The following is a 21,779-nucleotide window of genomic DNA, read 5'->3' on the forward strand; positions in this document are numbered from 1 at the left end:
TGGACCATACTGATACATATATGATTTTTTTGGGCTGGCTTGGTTTCTTTTGGACCAGCCATTCTTTGTCAGTTTAATGTGTGAGGATTCTGCTCTGAGGACAACATGAAAAACTCTCTCCGTACATGTTTAATAACCTTGTGTCTGGTTTGCCCTGTTGGCTGCTTATGATATAATAAACCATATTTTAGAGAGTGCATTATAACAAAATCGATAGGCAATTACATAATTGTCTATGTATGTCTCTAGAATTGTATTTCAATACTCCGTTTTTGGAAGAAAATGATTTATTTTTGAATATTATCTAATGGTGGAGCTCAATTGGTATAAAACTATGGGGGCGTGCACCAAATGTGAACTTCGATAAAATGGTGCTGCATTCTATGCTGTTGGAAATATTGAGATTATGGTTTAAACGAGATGTACATATGTTCTACATCCTTCATGGAATACATTTGCTTGTCATATAACTTATTTAAATTATTTAAAGCAAGATTTAAAAGAAAAAAAACATTTAAAATCCAGACCACAATGGCGTGATTTTTATTTTTATTGTCAAATTTAATGTTGTTTAATTTAATGGTTGCTAAAATATCCTGAAAATCTCTCACGTCTAAGGAGAACGTCTAAGTATTGCTGTATTTTACATGACATTTTGTAAAATGTAACATCGGTCCTAACCCTCTGAGCAGCGAAAAATACGATGCCGCCGCACGGACCGTGAAGGCAGCAGCGGGCTGTCAGCTGAGGGGAGAGAAGGTGTGTTTAGTTGGAGTGAGCTTTCGGGAGCGCAGTACTATCTCCCTCTCACGGGCACGTTGCCTTTTCCTATTGTTTGGTCAAACTCGTGTATTATCCAGTCACCCCCCCTCCCCCTCCCCTCCTCTCACACCCCCCCACCTTTTTTTACGCGGATACACGTTTGAAGGAAAGAACCGTTTATGGTCCTGGATGAAGATATGACGATGTCTCGCACCGACGAGGTTCACAGAATGACGGAAAATGTCTATAAGGTAAGATTTCAACTAAAGTAAAGTTTTATGGTCGACGTGTTTATACGATTCCAGCCGGCACGCTCCTTTTAATTCCAGCATTAATCAGATGTATTTATTCACCGTGGGAGACTCATTCAGAGCCTTGTCGGTTTTTTTTAAACCATAATCTCTCTGGGGAGAGGCACCGAAACTCCTTCTTTATTTATTTGTATTAACTAGTCTTCCACCCCCTCCAAGCATTTCTTTTTGAAACCAGGTGTGATCATCAAGGCCATACCTCTGATTTAAAAAATGCCACCATGCTTTTAAAAAATCCAACATAGTCGTTCATTCATTCTTTTCCCCTAAATGCTGACCTATTGTATCCCTATAATCCAGCCAACGTCACAGCTCTGATTAGAGGCCATTAGCACAATCCCAGTGGGTTTCTACAGCCATGCCCTCGTGCCGAAATGGGGACATTGCATTCCAGGAGGCCGTTTTTGACGGGCAGAGAAGGTTGGGCTGATTTGTTGCAACAAGTAAACATTGGCTCGATGGGAGTTTCAACGTTCAAACCTGTTCTGCCTGGAAACCTGTGTGAACTCATTATACACCGGGAGAACGCGACAATGGGAAAGCAGATTCCCCCCCGAAGAAGTAATGGAATGGATTCCATTTGCGTTGACGTCTAATGTGGGGGTTAATGTGGTTCTCGGTGCCTTGTGGTCAGCTCACATTTTGGGGCTTTCCGTCAAAACTCACTTATAGTGGAGGAAGTCTCTTTTCAATATATTCTTAGTCCCACCCCAAGATATTAAAATGGTACAATGCCCCAATCCAGCTGAGCTAACAGAAGGCCAAGGGTGGGTAGAGGGTAGCAGCTCCTCGTCCTACGGGGGGAATCTACTTATACCGGTAAGGAGGTCGGATGAGCCGACGGCTCCTTTTAGAGCCAACAAGGGAAGCAAATGTTTCAGGTGGCTAAAGCCGCCCTGAATTGCTCACACAACCCGCAGTTCATCATTTAGCATCATTGTGGATCGTGTGCCACGCTCTGTCAGGGTTTTACCCAAGTATTTAAACCTCCTAATGAGGCCTAATCAACATTGACGCACTGTAGGTGTCTAGATCCGGAGCCCTTTGGGCAGGAGACGTTTGGGGGTGGGACTCGATGTTGTTGCTCACTCAAGCACGAGCCCAGCAGTGGGGCTCTTTCTCTTGGGTGAAAGCGGCCTGTCAGAGTCCTTGACAGCCACGGACGTTGACAGGCGGCACAGTAAACGCAGACCTTCCCTCCACACTGGGGATCTGAACTTGTGGCACGAGTTTCATCCATCAATGCTTCGTTGGCATTCCTCATGCTTTCCTCGCCAGCCCTGCGTTCTGAGAGCAAGTTTACGCAGTGTGTTTATTTATGATCGGCCCGTTTTCGTCAGTTGAGATGTGCCGTCAACTTAAGTGCGCACTGTCAACTTAAATTTCATGGACTTTTCAGCCGCACTGAGGGAATGGTGGAGTTGCAAACCTTCTGGAATCTGAACGTACACCGAAAGTTCACCAGAGTTCACGCTGCCGTCAGTGGCACAAACGGCAGTGCACAATGATTGGATGTTTCTAAACATAGTGCCACAGTGAGGCTTAATATTGATTCCCCCCCCCCCCTCTTAAGTTATGTTCGCAGTATTGTAGGGTTGCAAAGGGGCGGTACATTTCCGGAAGGTCTCCGGAAACTTTCCATGGGAAGTTAAGCTCAGGAATTTTCGTAAATGTTGACTTTTTTTTTTTGTTTGTTTGTTTTTTTTGTTTGCAGAAGCATGTAATAGGGAACTTGAGTTGCAAGCCGACCTCAGCTGGACCCTGGATGCAGCTAGCTCTTTTTTTAGGGAACTATTTTATTCACAGTTCATGTTTTTGAAGAAGTATAAAGTTCTACTCACAAATGGATGGAAGTCAAAAATCATCAAAAATCAGTCATTTTTTAAAATTTGTATTAGAAATGTTTGCATGCATATCTGCTTATGACAAAAGAAATCGTTGTTCTCTCATATATGACAGTAAAATTACCCCCAAACTTTCCAAATTTGAATATTCCCCGGAATTTTGCAACCCTACCTTTTTGACCCTTTATGTCTCTTAAACTATTTGTAATGCCTTTTTGCTTTTGCCGTTTTAAGGCACTGATGATTGAACACGGAGCGGCTGTTGGACAAACTCTTACTCCCCCGTCACTTAACGCTGACTTGTCGGGGGCTCGACAAATGGGACTTCCATAACACCGGCTGTCCACTGTAACCCCACCGATTTCACTCCGCGCTATGAGCTCGGAGGATTGTAATTGGCGTCGTGTGCTTCAAATGCAGCTGGGCAGATACTGAGTAATCGCAGAGGAGGAGAGGGAGGAGAGGGGGGGGTAAACTGCACCGCTGTGACTCATGGTGGCCCAGTGAGTAGAGAGAGAGTGTGTGTGTGTGTGTGTGTGTGTGTGTTTTAACAGGCCTGGGACTGTGAGCATGCTGAGGCTTATACTGGAGATACAGCATCTCCCTGCAAGTGTTGTTCCTCAAGGCCAGAGGCCCTCCCTGTTTTGTCTTTCATGTGTGAGTTGACTTTATGGTGATCAACAGGGGAGTCAACCCTGTGAAACCCGGCAATCCAAGAGTGATCTTCTGTGACTCACCACAATTCTCCTCCCTCACGTTGACTGTTCCAGACGTGGCGAATGGCGTCTCGTCATTCCCGCGCTGACGGGGCGAGACCGATACTTAAGACTGACACTTGCGGCTGTGTGTGTGTTTGTTTGTGTGTGTGTGTGTGTGTGTGCGCGCCCCACAGCCAAGATAAGAATGGGACTGTGTGTTTAGCCGGTCTATATGAAACCTTGTTTTTTATCACTGGCATGATTTTAACCCGGTTGAACACACCCTTTAGCTTGATAACTTTTCCCCAAGTCTTTGTCAGGGAGGTTTTGCGTGTTGCAGGTTTTGAACACACCCTGGCAGGTAAGGCAACAGAAGGGTGCGTCTCATCTCCTACAGCCCTCAGGACAACACTCATTTTCCCATGCAGCGGCACTCCCTGATTGTCAACACAGCCTGGAAAACAGTGGTTGCCATCTTTCCAAATGGCTGACAGGCGGAAGGCAAAATAGTACTTTGACGTGAGCGGGTCAAGCGTCGTACTTTAATACCATCCGCTTTCGGGATTATCCTTGTGTCGTGAGCTTGCTCCTAACGCAGGAGGCTGTTTGATTAAAAAACCCTTAGCAGAACCCCAGGTTTTCTACCTAAAAAGACACGGCGTTATATAATAACGTTCAAACATTGTTGTGGCATTCGCTGCACTCCATTGAATGATATTCTGATCATGGTAAGAGGACTAACGGTTCCACCGCAATCTCATGTGGGAGATCTGAACAGGTGGTCTCTTAGCAACAACGTGCCATTATTCCTGTGTGCTTCTGTCCTATCATTGTGCTAAAAGACTTGCAGTAAGTGGAGGGGCTGGAGAAGGTGAGTAAGAGGGAGGAAGAGCAAAGAATTTAGTTCCAGAGTTAAAAGAGAGCCGTTGAACCTATTGTAATTGATGATAAAAGGCTTGTCCAGCCCTGTCTGCTGTATATATGGTGCCATGTATTAAGAGGATATCTCAAAGCACTTGAAGGATGATGCTATCCATCGCGCTACCTCCTTTTTTCTTTCTCAGTACATCACATCAGGCACCACTTCCCTTTTTTATAATATGCAATTTAATGGAGTTTTAAATGACTCCACCTCCTGAACATCTGCCCCCAGAATATAGTGTTTCAACAAGTTTATGCCTGCTGCTACCCGGGGCCCTGACAAGATTGCATTATGTACCGCAGGAGATCTAACATGCATTGCCTGTGGAACAGCAGATTTATTCCCTGTGCCTTTGACTGCGATGCACAGAAAGGACTATTGCTCCACACACCCACCTTCTCCTCGCGTCCGGGGGTGGATGGTTTACAGACGTTCTCTCTTTTCTCTCTCAGTCATCACCGCTTGCTCAAGGACTGAGACTGGAGATGTTCTGTGCTAAATCCAAGGCTGCGGTTCGTAGCCGCTACAGACGGAACTGGCTCATTAAAAGCGACCTTCTAACGATAATACTGGGTTGATAACATGAGAACCTCTGTAAGGTCACCTTCTGTTAATCTGCCGATTTGTACGAAATGTTACTCCATTACAAAAAAAAAACAAGTTTTGTACAAATTCTCTTTTACGGAGTGCATTAAAATGCGGATCGTGGCGGTAGAAGGGGAGACTGAGGTGAAGTGAAAGAAACATAGATGGAGACATTCCAGTTCCTTGTTTAAATAGGCCCCTAATTACTGTGGATGGTGAAGCTGTAATTACATAGACGAAAAGAGACTCACAGAAGCGGGGACAGAACGTATCAGTGAGCGCTCCGGCAGCGGACAATGGCCTTACGTTCATTGGTCACGAGCTACAGTCAACATGCTTGTGGATGTATGTCATGTCTCTGCGGCGGGAAGCTGCGACTGAAAGTAGTAGCTTCCCGTCGGCCGCCCTCCACCCGGAGCAGCCAACGACCTTGTCTCTGTGAGACGAGGACCTGTCGTGCCATTGTGCAGAAACCAAAATGGGCCTGCGTACTCGCGTGGTTTGAAAGCTCCTTTTTTAGTGAGGACCCTTGACGCACAGTGAACCGGAATGTGAAGTGACCAATGTGACCGACGCTCATTGTTACTGCATTTCTATTTGTTAAGATTATGAGCATCTCCTTTTTTAGATTATGTGTTTCCCTCTGGCACACTTCTTCATCGGGGTACAGCACTAGATTCGTGGTGTCCTTTCCATTTAGGGCAGTGTTTGCATCTGAATGGGGCGGGGGGGGGGGGAGGTCCGCAGTGGCGCACTCGGAACATCCATCACACATAAACAGCCCTCCTGTTAGCCCTAAAACTGCCATGCAAAGTATGAACTTTGTGGAAAGCGGTGAAGCAACACACACTGAAATCAAGCTCAACATTCTGCGACGTGCTGTTGTCTCTGATTTGAAATTCATTTGGAGAAACGACTCTGGGCCTCCCGCGTTTCTCACAATTCATTAGAAGAATATTGTTTTAGGGCTTTCAGAGTAATCATTCCTCTCCTCCACCAAAACGAACTAAAGCTAGCAAATACGTCTGGGTCTTGGTTGCTGTGGTAACCAGTGCCTGTGTTGGGTTAGGGGACTGGCTGAACCTGGGCTGAGTAGAGAAGGGAGGGGGGGGGGGGGGACACTGGCTTCAGATGACAGCAAAGCAAACAAACAAGGTAAATAGTTGCTCTGGCGAGCAAATGATTTGTTGTGCACTGGCCGGGAGCACTGCCGATCAAAGGTCAGGGCAAAGAACCTCTCAGAGGTCTCTCTCTTGAAGATGTATGATCTTCCATCGGTTTGAGTTTTCTGGATGAGCACTAGCTCTGTTCTGACAACATGAAGGACATGACTTTTTACTGTTTACTATGTTCACATTTGCAATTACAATAAGGGCCAATCGAAGAGGCATATCAACACGGTTGCAAACTTAAACTCTAAGTGGGGTTCTTTCATACTTTGTTGCCATGAAGATTGTGCCGGGTCACGAGTGACTTCTGCAGCTATATCCCATGATTGGATAATTGGTCAGCAACTAGCGCTTAACGTTTCCTACTTGAGCTGGACAACAAGATCACAAGAGGTCGGACTTTTATTTTTACTCTCTAAAAGTCCAGAAAAATCTGTGTTTGACAAGACTAATGTGCAATAATGTACTCTGTACTCGTCAACAAAAGAACACAAGCTACTTTTAAACACCAGTTTTCTGTCAGCCCACAGAGAACTTGAGAAGTTAGCTCTCCTTAATACAACTTGGAAGGGACACAAATATTTATGTGGTAATTTTGGACTTTATTCTGAAAGCACATGCTGTGACTCCTGCAGTATTCGTAAGCCTTTAGCTATGCAGGAAGGACAAACGTCTTCTTGATATCTATTCATGATTGTGTACCTGCAGCACGGAAATAAGGATCCGAGTTTTTTTTCTCTAACAAGAAGCGTACCAAGGAGAGGTCAGATAGGAGACAAATAAATAATAAATTGTCAATTTTCCAGTGCAATACGATTTGTTTCGCAACTACTTAAAAGTGGCTGTTGTCTTACCAACATAGCATTCAAGTCAATAATAAAAATCATCTTCTTTATCAATAAAGTTGACACACACCGATCCTGTGGATTGTGTATCTGGCCCGTCCTTGTTCATCAACCGTTGATCAGACCAGAGATCACACAGCAACCTGACTATTTTCTCTTGGCCATCAATGCAGTTACAATCCAGGTAATTGAGACCCATCATAAAATCTCACTGTTACTTTTTAGGATCATCGAGGTCATCCTCTGCTCCTCCATCACTGTCTGGTACGCTGCAGCCAAAGCCAAGGAGCAGAACAAGTGCATGCTGCAGAGCATCACTCGCTCTGCAGAGAGGGTGATCGGCTGCAGTCTGTCGTCATTCGAGGCTTGTTTGCCTCCGGGACTCTTGAGGCGGGCAAGAAAGAGTGTGGTCAGGACACCGATCTTTTGAGCCCCTTCCCTCTGGCAGGAGGCTGCGGGGCCATCAGGACCAAGACCTCTCGCCACAGAAACTGCTTCTCCACCCGTCATCACAGTGGTTTCTCTCATCATGGAAACACTTGGACACGCATACGTGTTTTAACGTATACATGTTTGTTTATTTATATATATATATATATATATATATATATATAATATATATATTTTTCCCTGTATTTTTATCCTACTTTATAATATTCTTAAATTGCAGCATTTCACCAAGGACAATTCCTTGATGTGTAACATAGGTGGCAGGAAATAGCTTCTGATTATTTTTGGGAGTTCTCATAAGTTCCTCTTTCTTTACATTCCTCTGGATTGCATCGTTAGGCCTGACTGCATGTCAACACATGACGGGCTCTTGTGGTTAGTAGCTGATCCAGAGCATTTGCAGGTCGGTGTCTGTTTGCCGTGTTGAAGACGGGCTGAGGAGGAAGCAGCGAGGGGAAGGCGCGAAGGAGCTGATGATGATGATGATGATGATGATGATGGCATCCTGGCTTCTGATTGCGTGTGATTCGGATCAGCTGGTGTTGCTTTGAAATCACCCCCCTTTTGCATGTTGTTTCTGTGTTTGTGTGCGTGTGTGTGACGGAACAGAATAAGCAGATATGGATGAATATCCCATAGTTGGAATCGATAATCTATTTCACTCCGTGGCCTTCTTTGCGTCTTCCACGCCGAGGAGACATGCATATTTAACATGGATCTTCTCTTATTTGCAGTCTTTAAGATTGTGCTCCATTTTCTTCCTGCTCACCTCACAGCATAAATTGGTGTCAACTGATTTTATTAATTATGTAGGAGACGATTCTCTGCCCCCATTTTAATTGTCTGCGTTGTCATTTCTGGCCCTAGTACTGATAATGAATAAATTCAGCCCTTGTGTTGGCAGCTGCAAAATGGACAGCGTCTCTGTCCCTGCAAAGGAGGAAATGTAACTTCAGTCGCGAAATAGTTTTTATTTCATCTCTAAGTGGAAGATGATACGGATGAGTTTCAATGGGAAGGGATGTACAGTATATTATTAAATAAATCCGTTTGCTCGAAAGGTTTTGAAATATTCCTTCCATTGCTCTCACACACACTCACTCCCTGTCACACAACGACAAGGGCCTCCTGGCCCATTTCCCAATTAACCACCTCAATTAGGGTAACAATGTAGTACAAGAGAACTGGGATGACAAATTTAGCCACAATGGGAAGAGAGGAAGAAAGGACCTGCCTCGCTGTATTTGATGTTTTTGTCTTCACTTTCTCTTAGCCGCGTGTTACTTATTTGTCTTATATAATTAAATCTGTGGCTAATTATCTAATGCTTCATGTTTCATAACTGCGAGCATTTTCTCTTCGTTCATTCAGTGACTTTGTGTGTGTGTAGTTTGTGCACGAAAGGTGGCCAGGCTTGTTTCCGCTACCTTTGTCCTCCTCAGTGGGAGAGTGTGCCGTAATGATGCTGCACAGGGCTTTGCTTTGTTATGTAACCCTCCCACAAGTTTGAAACCCCACCACTCTTTATTATAAAGCCTTGTGTTTGTGTAGGTGTACGCACGAGTGTGCGCCGATTGCGAGAATGATGTGTGTGTGTAATTTGCACACTCTTCACGTGACCTTATCGTCACTTACGAGGTGTGCTCAACATGAAAATGAGGCAGAGCGAAGAAACATTTGGGGATTAACATTTCTTTATCGGGGTCCCGAGGGATGTTTTAGTCTTTTATCTTTCCCGAGGCAGCGAGAGTGGGAGTACCTTTTTTTTTTTTTTTTTTTTTTTAAAACCAGCTGTGTGTGTGTGTGTGTGTGTGTGTGTGTGTGTGTGTGTGTGTGTGTGTGTGTGTGTGTGTGTGTGTGTGTGTGTGTGTGTGTGTGTGTGTGTGTGTGTGTGTGTGTGTGTGTGTGTGTGTGTGTGTGTGTGTGTGTGCGCGCGCTCTCGAAGATGGGATTCTCCCCAATTATGTTTCTATTCTTCTAGTATATTAGACTAATGGAGCCACATGGTAAAATACAGGGAGCTGATTCAAGTAGTAGTTTCTATTAGAGTAGCTTATGAAGCTCGTTCCATCGTCTCTCAGTGGTAGCTGGGGGATGAGTTTGTGTAAAATAACGGGATGACACCGTGCCCTTTGGTATGGAGGGGGGAAAAAAAATATCAGCTATGTATTCAAGAGTTTTTTAGGACATTTTTTCCTTGAGGAACAAAGACGTTTCTTTCACGAATCCCATGGTGTTGGCGAGAGCAGCCGAGCCGCTGCACTAGCTGCAGACTCCATTTTGCCTGAGGCCTAGAGCCATTTAACAGACGGGGGTTTGAAAGGCAGCTCAAGCAATCGATATCCATGGGAACCTGAAGTGCACTCCATTTTTTACGTACTTTTGTTGTGTTTTGTCTTTCACTATCTGCCAAAATATCTTATGCTAAAATTTCAAAGGTTCAGTTACATTTTTTTATTTAAGAAAGAAACCCAACTTTTTTCTTTAACTTTTTTTTTTCCGATTTGACTGTTAAAAATAAAACAAGCTACCTGAGACTTGGTAGACAACATTTGATCGGGTAATTCGAGGAAAACAAGCAATACTACAAGTATGTAACGTTATTTAGAGAACATCACCCCTTAGCAGCAAAAGTAAACTTAATTTATTTAATACAGTGTATCATAGATGTGGCTGAATCTTTGACAGCTGTTCTTGGTGGTCAGGGGGATTTTTTTCATTGCCCCCCCGTTTTGCAATCAAGTTCACTTTTGGCTGGACCAGCTTTGAAGGCAAGCACAGTTCTGCAGAGGCGTTGTAAAATAGTTACTGTTGTTACCAACAGTATCAGCGGTTTATGTCTGACTCATTTGTATTTCTACTGTAGGTGGGTCGTTCTGCACTTGAGCCTCTTGAACATAAACTAATGACTGGATACGGACCACAGCGAGCGCCACCGTGCCAGAATATTCTGCCACGGTGGCGTGAATCCAGACTCGTAGAGTAGATTATTAAATCTTCTCCTGCAGTTTTGACGGCTCGTGCAGGGACCGCTGCTCCAGCGATGTTGTGGTTGTCCCCTGGCTGCTCCTGAATAGCTGACAGAGGACCGGCTAATTGGAGGAAGCCCTGGAGGAGGATGAGGAGGAAGGAGAGATGGAGAAAGTGATGATGGTGGGAGATGCCAGGCATCATGCATTCTCTGCAAATACACCAACTCTGCCCTCATTTTGGTGTGATACTGTCTCCCTGCAGTGAAGGTTTACTCGTGCTACGACAAATAAAATCTCCTTGGTTTAACTTCACAGTGAGAAAATAGATTATTTCTGATCGTAGGACCGTTGTGTAATCCGACTTCTAGGTGCTCGGTCATTGTAGCCTTCAGTCTAGAACACGCGCTGCTCTGTTCTCTAGCAACCGCAATGACCCTCTGTGTCATCTCACGCTGCAAGGTAACAGCATGCATCCGCGTCACGTTTTCAGTCTACCAGTATCCGTCCCACTCCTCCGCCACCATCATCACCCCCGGCCGCTACTGTCTCATCCCACCTGGACTATTTCTCACTGTAAGAGGATGGCTTGTGGGTGGAGGAAGCCATTCCTGCCCTCAATAACCACTCAGTGTGTCCAGAGATTCTGTCGGCTGCTGTTTGCTCTGCGCCGGACCGATTCTGTGTAGCCGAGGGAGGTTTGTGTGTGTGTGTGTCGGAGAGAGTGCAAGGGAGAGGCAGGGAGTGCGATAGTGAAGGAAAAGAGAAAGGTGTGAGTCTTTCTTCTCTGGCCTTGACCCCGCTCGGTTAAGTGAGACCTCTACCGCCCATTTATCTCTTGTTTTCTCTTTCAGACCATCATGGAGCAGTTCAATCCCTGCTTACGGAACTTTGTTGCCATGGGGAAGAACTACGAGAAGGCCCTTGCCAGTAAGTCCTTTTCTTTTTTCTTTTTTTTCTCATTTATTTTCTCCATGCTCAGTGTTTTGCTGCAGGTTTGGGCAGATGGCCAAGCCAGCAGTCTCTCTGTCTCTTTCTCGTATACCCATCTACCCTTCTGTGTTTGTGTATCCTGACAAATACAAGAGGCCTCTAATCAGATGCAGAAGTGCGGATAACTCACCTGTCAGCAATCAAACTCCCAAAATAAATTGGGTATGTTTGTCGCTCGTAAAACACTTGCGTCACGCCTTTTTGGGATTTGTACTTTCTCTTGCTTTGTAACAAAGTCCCAAAACGTTTCCCTAAAATGTCCTTCAACCTCAAGAAGAGGCTAAACTCCCTCAGTCCAACTAATCCAGCAATCAGTGCGTGCCCATACTTCTTTCCCCTGACACACGCTGTAACTAATCCCGGCCTTGGTATAGGTAGACAGACTGGCTGAGCCATTAAAGACACACTTTGCAGAATTGGCTCAACCCGAAGGGACTAAGAGGCTCTGTTCTGCGGGGGCAGGGGGATGGGAGGACACACTTCAACCCATATGGTGCAATCACTGAAATTATTCAGCACAATAAATGCCAAAAGGGCTCGACGGGTAGGCTTGTTAGATCTGGATATGGAGACGTTCCAGGTTTTCTAACGGCAGTGAGTCGCTCGTTCTAACAGCGTTTGCTAAGTGTAAAAGCAACAGATGCATACAACTGAGTGACACCAACTGCTGAAACACCGCCTGGAAGTCAATTTACCATGTCTGCCAACAACATGGGGAGGACGATGCGAGTCCGGGAAGTGAATAATGTCCTGACTTTAAGGATGTGGCTCTTCCACCAGGTCTCTAGGGTGAAGTGTGACCGATGGATCCCCCACCAAGTGCCTGCCTTGCAATCAGGGAACCAGTAATCCTCTCCGCCTGTCTCTGTGCGCGCCTCGCAACCCGTTTCATTAGACCGGAGTAGAGTACCCGTACATATCCAGCTTATCTACTCAGCCGCCCTTCAGCTACACAGACTCGCATGAAGACCCATGAACACACACACACACACACACACACACTTCTTGCAGTGGCATTGGGCAAGAAGAAAGTCTGCTGCTTGGAGATCTCTATTGAAAATCTGCTGCAACTCCAGCACTTCTGTTCTCCCAACCCACTTCCTCACCGCACGTGCATTCTTGCGTGTACGCACACACACACACACACACACACACAGCAGGGTCTGTATGGCACAATGGAGAGAAATCAGTCGTGATGCTCTGGAGGCTCTGCTCTCGGCACCAAGGTGTTCCCCCAGCAAGGAGAGAGAGGCGAAACCCGCACGGCGCCTCCTGCCGCTGACTCGGCTGTAATTAGGATTAGCATTAGCATGTGTGCCTCAGCCCAGGAGCCGAGCCGCGAGGCTTCCGGCTCGTGAGGCTTCATCCGTCGCAGCTCGGGCATCCGTATGCTAGAATTAGCCTGCCGCTGCCAGGCTATTGTTATGAATGTGTCTCTCACCTGGCAGCTGTCTGCAGGCAAATGGCCCATCCATCACCTGCGCCGCATGGATTCACCTCTAAAACCGGCGTCCATTATTCACAGGCGATGGGCCGATTGGCAGACGAAGGTCACAAAGGTCCCGTGTGACCCGTTTAATGGAAAGCACAGCAGCAGCTGGAATAATAGGGACTGGAGTGGGTATTGATCTGGACAAGCAGGAGTACTCTTGATCTTTATTTAGACAGCGGCAGAGAAGAGGAGATATCACTGTTTGATTATAGGTTAAACACGACCTCGCTGAGTGTTATTGGGAAGCCTGAACATCAAGAGCAAAGGTCAAGAATGGTGTGTGTACACAAATCTGAACATTTGTTCATACATAGTTTTTTTACAATTGGACATCTTGTTCTACTTGACCCTTTGAGTCTGACTGTAAAAATTGATGATTTGAATCTGATTATAAAGGCAATTACAACAGCTCCCATCAAAATACTACTTTGGGGTTTTTGGGGGGGTTCCAGTGCACTGACTGTGATGCATAAGGCGAGTATACGTACTGCCAAAAAAAGCCCTCATAACATTTAAAATTTTAAATGCTATTGTGACGTTACAGCACTAAGCCATGAACAAAACATATTGTTATGCTTGTGCGGCTTCTCCAATCAGGCACAGATTATCTGTCAGAAAATAATTTCCTCTCCGCAATCAAGCGTGCAGACTGTCAACAAGATGATGTTGCGTAATCAGTGCTGCTCATCTTTCTGCTGGTGACAATTTCAAAAAACATCAGAGGAGAACCAGAGGTAGGAGTGTGTGAGTGTTTAAGGCCAGGTTTATTTACTCAACAATAAGATGTATTGTAGCTGGTTCTTTCCCCGCTGAAGAGACACTGCACTTCTAACTTCTACTTTTAACTCGTATTGCTTTTTTTTCTTGCTTCTCTTTTTCTTTAGATGTGACATTTGCTGCCAAAGGATACTTTGATGCTCTAGTTAGAATGGGTGAACTGGCCAGTGAAAGTCAAGGATCCAAAGATTTAGGTAAGTTCACCTGATGACCTGTTGAATTGCTTTCACACACACACACACACACACACACATGCACACAACATCTCTCTGTGTGGGGAAAAAATGACAGGGGACTGATAGATGAACATTTCTTTAGAACAGCATAGACAATAGTTGAGATGTTTTTCTTTGGAAAGTTGTTTCATATTTCTGGTTAGTAGTTTGTATTGATTGTCTGAAAAAATATCCGTAAAGATGTTTGACACCTTTATGAGCATGTGTGTTATAGTTAGAAAGATGAGAGATCCCTCTCCTCTCATGGTGACTTGTTTCCTTGGTGATCGCTGTCTCCAGCCCCGAGGGAAATCTGCTCCTGTTTGTAGAGATTGCCTTTGCAGAGATTTGCCTTTTGACTGCTTGATCTGCGCGTAAGTTGCTGCTGATTTGACGGACGCTCTGTTCCAGTCGAGCGGAGATCTAGTTTGGGCTTTCCTTCAGCCCAGGCAATGGGGACGGACATGAAAGCGCTAAAGAGATGTTTTATTCAGTAAGCGTCCCTCTATCTCTGTGGTTCTGTGTGGTTTTTCATTGATAAAGCCGCAGTATCTTTGCGTTTAACTCGGCCTCACGTACAGCTGCGTCGTGTTCCGAGCCGCACGTCATCGTCTGAACTTGTCGAAATGGAGAGCAACGTACAGCTGATCTTATCTCTTCTTTCACTGGAAAAGCACGTGCTTTAACAGGAAGGGACTATTATGAAAAATAGATTAAGCCAGAATCTGTTCAACTTGGTGGTTGCACGTTTTTGAAATTTATGAAGTTGCGTATCAATATGTGAGGCAAAAGTGTACAATGGGCCAGCTACACCCAACTCCCTACCGCATGTCACTGTGGTTGGAGGAATCTGTGTGGTTTTAGTTTCCAGCCACCTGCGCTCGAGTCCCCGCCCTGAGGTTGCCGTCGGTGCTTTGACCTCCCTGTCAGACTGCGTGCAGGAACGAGTCCCGAAACTCGTGGTTTCCTGTTTGACCGGTAGTGGAGGACAGAAATAGCTGCAGATTGAAGGAAAAGCGAGCGCTGGAGGTTGGCCAAACAAAGCACCACTCCTGTGCAAAGTTTGACAGCGAAGAAGACGTCACTCTTGCCTCAATTCATGGATTATCTTTTAAAAATTTTAAATGGAATTTAATATTGCCCCCAAATTAGTATCCAAAAAAGTATCCAGTTCTGACGTCATAAACACGCATCCAAGATCTTCCACATTGATGACGGCCGCATGATCACTTTGCGTAATGTTAACGTCTGTTTGAAGAGCTATTGATCTGATTAGCTCGTTGTTCCGAAAGATGTATGAAATATCTGCTTCTGTAGCCTGTTTGCCCACGCTCGTACCTTCACATGCATGCACTAGTTTAAACTCTTGTTGCACAAGCCTGTTAATTTCAATAGACGCTCAGTAGGAGATGGTCTGCAAATGGTCCCACCTACACACCCAAGAGTCAGCAGCTGCTCTCCGTCTCTCCCTCCCTCCCTCCCTCCCTCCCTCTCTCTCTCCCTCCCTCGCTTTCCTAAACGTACAGCAGGGATTTAAATACCTTTTGAAATAATGCCCGCTGTTACTGTTTTTATTATCAACAGTTTACATGTACTCAACTTGAGTCTTACTTCGTTCCTTGAGAAGACAGGATGTTCCCACAGGAATCCCCCCCCTCCCCCCTTGTGTGTTTGTGTACTTTATGTGCGCCTGTGTGTTCACGGCTATTCTACTTACGTGGTTTTACGCATTTTTCTGTTTGTCTCTTTCGTCATTCTGGGTGTTTATACAGTGTAAGTGCTCTTTTAATCCACTTGTGTGTTTCTCTGGCCAAAGAGTCTCTCTCTGTGTGTCTCGCTCTCTCTCTCTCCTCCTCCTCCTCCTCCTCCTCCTCCCACTCACACTCCCGCCCACATATCCTCCGCTGGTTGGGCTAATCATCGCCTGTCACTTTGCCATGCGCACACACACACACGCACACACCTGCTCTCCCTCCCTCTCCCTCCCTTCTCTCCCTCTGTTTCTGCCATTCTCCTCCTCCTTTATCCCTCTTCGTGAGCACTTATTACCTCCAGTGACATCTCTGCCTCCCTGGGAAAAGGCAGGAAAATGTAGAGTTTAGCTCTGAAAATATTTACGAGGGTCTTCTACGACCAGCTCTGCTCCACTGTGGTTATATTCCTGAACTAAGAGGCTTGTTATCCCCCCATAGCTGAATTGTCCTGAGATACCTAGTTTTTTGCTTTGTCGTCATTCCTTTTATCTCGTTGAAACTGCCAGGAATCCAACAAGTCAGTCACCATGTGACTTTTCACTGAGACTATCAAATGGAGTTTGAACATTGTACAGACTGTTTTGTTCTGTCTCAGCTAAAATGTACAAACTCAGAAAAACACTCTTTAGTCGCGTTTTACAATTAACGGTTTTCAGTCCAGCGTTCTTCTCCGTAGTCCTCTGCTCTGCGTTCAGCACAACTCACTTGTTTACTCAGTTTGTGTTTGCAAATACAGGATCAGGAGTGTAGTTAATGCAACCCATTGCGTGCCGTGCTGCCTGATATGTTGACAGGACGCTTCAGGAACACCACGCAGACGCTCACTGCGGCGTTGTAAGGGGGACGTATCATGGAAAAACTCACCTTTTTCAGTGCGCATACACATAAGTGCTGCCAACAAGCAATTGAGATTTCCCCTTTCCTGTGACACATGCAGGCTCATTAGAACAAACCACACGACAGGATGCGTTCATTCCAATTGCCTGTGTGTGTGTGTGTGTGTGTGTGTGTGTGTGTGTGTGTGTGTGTGTGTGTGTGTGTGTGTGTGTGTGTGTGTGTGTGTGTGTGTGTGTGTGTGTGTGTGTGTGTGTGTTATATCTGCTGGACTGATAGAGGTTATGTGCCGGGTTCTGGAGGAAATTGGTTTCTGTTCGATGTTGGGGTCAGCCCGTAGTTTTCACTTACCTGGAAGAAGTAAAGTTTGAGATCTGCTGATTCCACTAAATGCCTGCGAAACGTGCCTGTATTGAATTTTCATAACGCTTTCCCCTCATCCGATACTCTGGTTAACAATTAAAACTCCCTCGCGGCCTCCTTTCATAAATCGGGAAAGGAATGTGAAGTGCTTACAGTTCAGCCTCTCAGCCAGAGGAAACCAAATACCTCTCTGCCCCTCTTATCGACTGCTATAACCTTGCTAATTGCCACGTTTTTAATAACACACACGTATGACTCAGCACAAAGACGTGTCTTTTGGGAAATTTCATGCAGTGGAGAAAGGAATGGGGGTTACGCGGGTGCCGCTGGAGAGAGGGCCCACAATACAAACAGCCCTCCCCTCCCTGTAATTATTAACAAAGGGGAAAGAAGAGGCCGCTAACCAACGCATGGTACTTGTTCTACGTTGATAAATCAAGGACGTATGCTTTTGGATTTGTGATGGAAAAGGGGAGACATCTGGAAGGTTGACTGATATGTCGTTGTTAAGCGCGGCGGTTAAGCCCGGCGGGTGAATCGTTAATTCTGACATCATTTGAATAAGCACCCGCGAGTACAAATACCGTATGCACTCACTCTGCTTCCCTCCATGCCTCTCTCCGTCTTCATTATGTCCTACCTATCTCCTCCACCAGCACCTGTCCCTGTTTAAATGGGAGCAGCGGAGCTCTTTTCTTAGCCCTGTCCCAACATCCCAGGGGGTCCCTGCCTTCTCCTGCTCTATTTCTGAGATACGCACTGCATGATGGGAAGCCAGTGGCCCCCACGCTCTCCGTCTACATCCATTCACATCGCCCTTCATTTGTTCATGGAAGGTGGGGTGAATGCAATTGTGATGGATATGGAGAAAAGAAGCACCTAGACAACTTTACACATTGATTTACACTCCGGTAGACACTTGTGAGCGTAATGGATCCACTTACAGTGTGCACTGGTTACGCTGGCGTGCAACAACAGAAAGCACCACTGTCTGTGCCAATGTCACTGCGGAAGTGTGATCGAACCAGTGAGGCCACACTGAGTGTTTTTGGTTTGGTTATGTGTGCAAACCGGTATCTTTTTAATTCTATCGGGATTTTGCAGTCTCCTGAAATGTTCATCATTGTATAAAAGACTGAGGTCATGATTTTGTTTAATTATATCAGGCTCACGTACATATATGCGTGTGTGTGTCTGGACCTAAAGTCAACCTGAACTCCAGCAACAATTAATTTTGATTCAATGTTTCAATGCTGCAATTTTAGCATTCTTTTACCCACTTTAAAACGAGTTATGATGACATGCCAACCATTGTTTCCGCCCACTAGTGCAGTCAGGCTGTGTTTGGAGTCCTTTTTATGACCCTTTTTCTTCCCTTGAATCCCCATACCTCAACAGGTAGATTTATGACTGTTTTTCCGGCTCTGCTGCAGCGGTATTGTGAAAGTTTAAACTGGTGAACGAGTTCAAGGTCTTTTTGCCCAACCATCTTTCTTTTTAGATTAAGATTTAAACCATGTTCACTTTGAACTTAATATTTAGATTCTGAGATGACAGAGTAACTGCTCTTGATTTTAAATCTTTAATATTTTGTGACTGACTTATTTTATTCTCATTTGATGCTGTGCAATTCACCTTCAATTGTCAAATCAAAGCAGACATTAAGCTCTTTGTTGTGAAGATATCTTGGTTTAGGCTGGTGGAAGAACACCTTTTAAAAAGAGGCCAAGATTTTGACAGCCTGTCAGCAGATGGTTGGGATTTGCCACATAAAGTCGTATCAAGACAATGCACAACAAGCCTGGCCTTCTAAAAATATATGGAGACTGCAAAAGTTCACTTCTCTATGACCGGTCTTGCCTTTTAAGCTTTCATTATGGCCTACATGCATGACACCAATGCTGGACAAACTTAGATTGGGTTAGTAGGTTGAGCAGCTGTGACGGCGACGCTTCCAATTTTAGCAACGCGACGTGTAAACTGTATATCTGTGTTGTCTCTTTATATGCGGCTAAATGTGAAGGAGCTAAGCGGCAAAATGAGAGCGAGGAGATGCGATGCACACGCACGACCACCCGGACGCTCCACTGTTATCCGTCTGTCACGCCATCCCGCTTTCCCGTTGGACCTGCCACTTGTTTGTTTCCCCCATGACTGGCTAGATAAGACGATACAAGCATCCCTTTTGTCACTTTGTGTAGTCACGCACACACTTTGTACACACATGTTTACTGTACACACTCTGCAGGTGGAATCACTCCACTTTCCTCCTCTGGGAAGTGAGGATGCCGATGTGATGATAGCTGATAGTAAGGGGGAGGAGAATCTCTTGAACAGTGTTTTGTAACACTTTGCAGCCGCTGCACCTCATCTCGCAACTTTCCCCATAGCAACGACCTCAGCATTATGCTGCTTCCATGACAACCCGTAGTGAATCTGACTTGACCTTCACCAGTGATTCAGTTTCTCTCCACCACCTCCACCCCCCTCCATCTCTGTCTCTCTTGTTCTCTCAACATTTCCAACTTCCATTTATTTTCTCAATATTTTTCCGCTTACCCATGTCTTTGTCTCGTTACGTCCGTTCATACGCACCCGAGTCAATGCTTCATTCTGTGACTCGGTAGCTTGAGCTATTGTAGCATGTGGCTGCTTGTCGCTGAGCTGCAGGTGCAGATAAACCCAAGCTCACCTCCCCACAGAGGAACTATTGTTTCCTCCCAACCAGGGACACAGGCGGAGGTCAAAGCGAACGGGGGAATATTGTACCAGTAGTGTGGAGTCTTTGTTTAGTTTACTCGCTGGTGTGTGTGGCTGTGTATCTTGTGTTCTTTTTTTCTCTGCACGTTTACTGGTTTTTCACTCTCTTTTGACCCGCCTGTCACGCCGCTCCTGGTTGGTATGCGGATATCCTCGTTACGCCGGTGTTATGCCTGCCAGACGCTTTATGCACCAAAAACAATAATGTTGCACAGCACACTCAGATTTTTCCACATTATGCCTCTTTTAGTGGATCCTCATTGATTCATCTGCTGTTAACTTCCCTTGACGGTTGCAGTCCAACTGTCTGTGTTGTTGTGTGATATTATATCAAAGTTGCCATGGTAACCGTTTGCATCTCCAAAGTGTTGGTACATTTTCTTTTTTTTCTTTCTTCAATGCTGTGGCAGCAACCCCAGTAATGAAACTGCAGATGACAAGCGGAGCTCTCTCACAGATTCATTCATTTTTTACCTTTCTGGCAACACTGTGTCCTGCCAGTTTATTTGATGTGTGTGCTTGTGTACGTGTGCGCGTTCTCTATGGAGAGAGCGAGGCAGACACACACACAGGGAGAGAGAGAGAGAGAGAGAGAGAGAAACGCGCAGCGATTGCTGCTCATTTGTTAATTGATCAAGCTAGTTGAGTCGGCCAACAGAATGCCAGGGTCTCCTAAGCCTGAAGATCAGGGATGAGCATCTGTAAGCTGCTTAGCCGACCTGCTGGGAACTGACGGGACGCTTTTCTTCTGCGCTCCTGTGAGGTCTAAAATAAAATCTGCAGGTTTCACTGTGGGCAGGAGGCCCAGGTCAATTGGGTGTGCGCGAGTGGTGGGGACAGTGTTTGCAATTAATTAAGCGTACACTCTTGTAAAAGCTATTAATTAGTAAAACATCAGGGGCATGTTTCTGCATGAACAGGTAAACAAGATGGTTGAAATCGTCTTGGACTTGGAATAGTAGGTCATTAGTTATACAAGAGCTAGACCCCTGTTTAAAGGGGCCCGTGATTGAACGGAATGTTCAAGAATTCAACATATTTCCTAAATTTAAATCAATCAATTCACTTGTTAGCAGATATAAGTGTATTTTTCAACAACTTTATCTCTTCCTTAGTGCACATTCATCAAAAACACAAGCTGATACATTATTCAAAATACATATTGCATGTTGTAAACAATGTATTTAATGTTTATGTACCAATTTTAAACTGCTTCCAACATGACAACATACATGAAGATCGAGATGTATTTCCGGCTGTAAATCCTTTTTATGCAGAACTTGGTTACGCATTGAATCCTTTTGTCCCTCCACGTAGTCTAACGCTGCGACCTGCTTCACTGTCTGTCTGTAGCTTTTTGCATCCTGCGTGCTGTCTGTTGAGATGGAGACGACTCCAAAGCCCTTTGGTGAAGACCAACGTTCTTTATTGAAACCACTTCAGCGCAACTTTCCCTTATTTTTTCCAAGTTCCCAAGTTTTCCTTATGAAGTTTTTTTTATTTATTTTCAACTTAGACGTACTCGTTCACGTCCGCTCTCGAAAGAGGACACAGCAGTGTGAGGGACGGTGATAAATAGTATTTTACCACAGTTCAGTCTCATCTTCTATAAATGTGCTGGATATTTCTATACTATAGTTGAAATGCTATTGCTTTTCTGATAAATGCATTTTTTATTAGAAAAATACAGAATAATATGAACTGACACAGCATTATGGGTATTTTCATACCATCTATTGAATTCATTCATATATAATGACAGAATATTCCTTGAATAATCAATTCAACCTAGAGCTAGTGCTAGCTGATGCCACAGGCTTTATATAATAATCCATATGTAATATGTTAGAGCTAAAGCTAAGGGGCTTTGGACCTGTTGGTCACGGAAATGTATGTTTCTCATTTTTCTGTACATGCAGATCTCACTCCGTCTTTCCACCAGGTCTCTCTATGTATATGTGTCTTTTGCTCAATTTAGCTCTTTGTTTTCCTTTTCCTGACAATGCACTGCATATTCAGAAGTGGCAGCCTGTAGG

At 45.0% G+C, this 21,779-nt stretch overlaps 1 protein-coding gene across 4 annotated transcripts in view; it reads left to right on the forward strand.

The window, feature by feature from the left end:
* The first annotated feature begins 736 nt into the window (after positions 1 to 736).
* The window catches only part of LOC120827298 (BAR/IMD domain-containing adapter protein 2), a 40,722-nt gene continuing 19,679 nt past the window's right edge, over positions 737 to 21,779 (forward strand). For all 4 annotated transcript variants that reach the window (XM_078083703.1, XM_040190118.2, XM_078083702.1 and 1 more), the window contains exons 1-3: positions 737 to 1,013; positions 11,410 to 11,485; positions 13,925 to 14,011. In XM_078083703.1, the coding sequence (XP_077939829.1) occupies positions 942 to 1,013; positions 11,410 to 11,485; positions 13,925 to 14,011 (235 nt within the window). In that variant the 5' untranslated portion in view covers positions 737 to 941. The remainder of the gene's footprint in view (positions 1,014 to 11,409; positions 11,486 to 13,924; positions 14,012 to 21,779) is intronic.

Source organism: Gasterosteus aculeatus, chromosome 11 (genome assembly GCF_964276395.1).
Source record: "Gasterosteus aculeatus chromosome 11, fGasAcu3.hap1.1, whole genome shotgun sequence".
In the NCBI taxonomy this organism is placed as follows: domain Eukaryota; kingdom Metazoa; phylum Chordata; class Actinopteri; order Perciformes; family Gasterosteidae; genus Gasterosteus; species Gasterosteus aculeatus.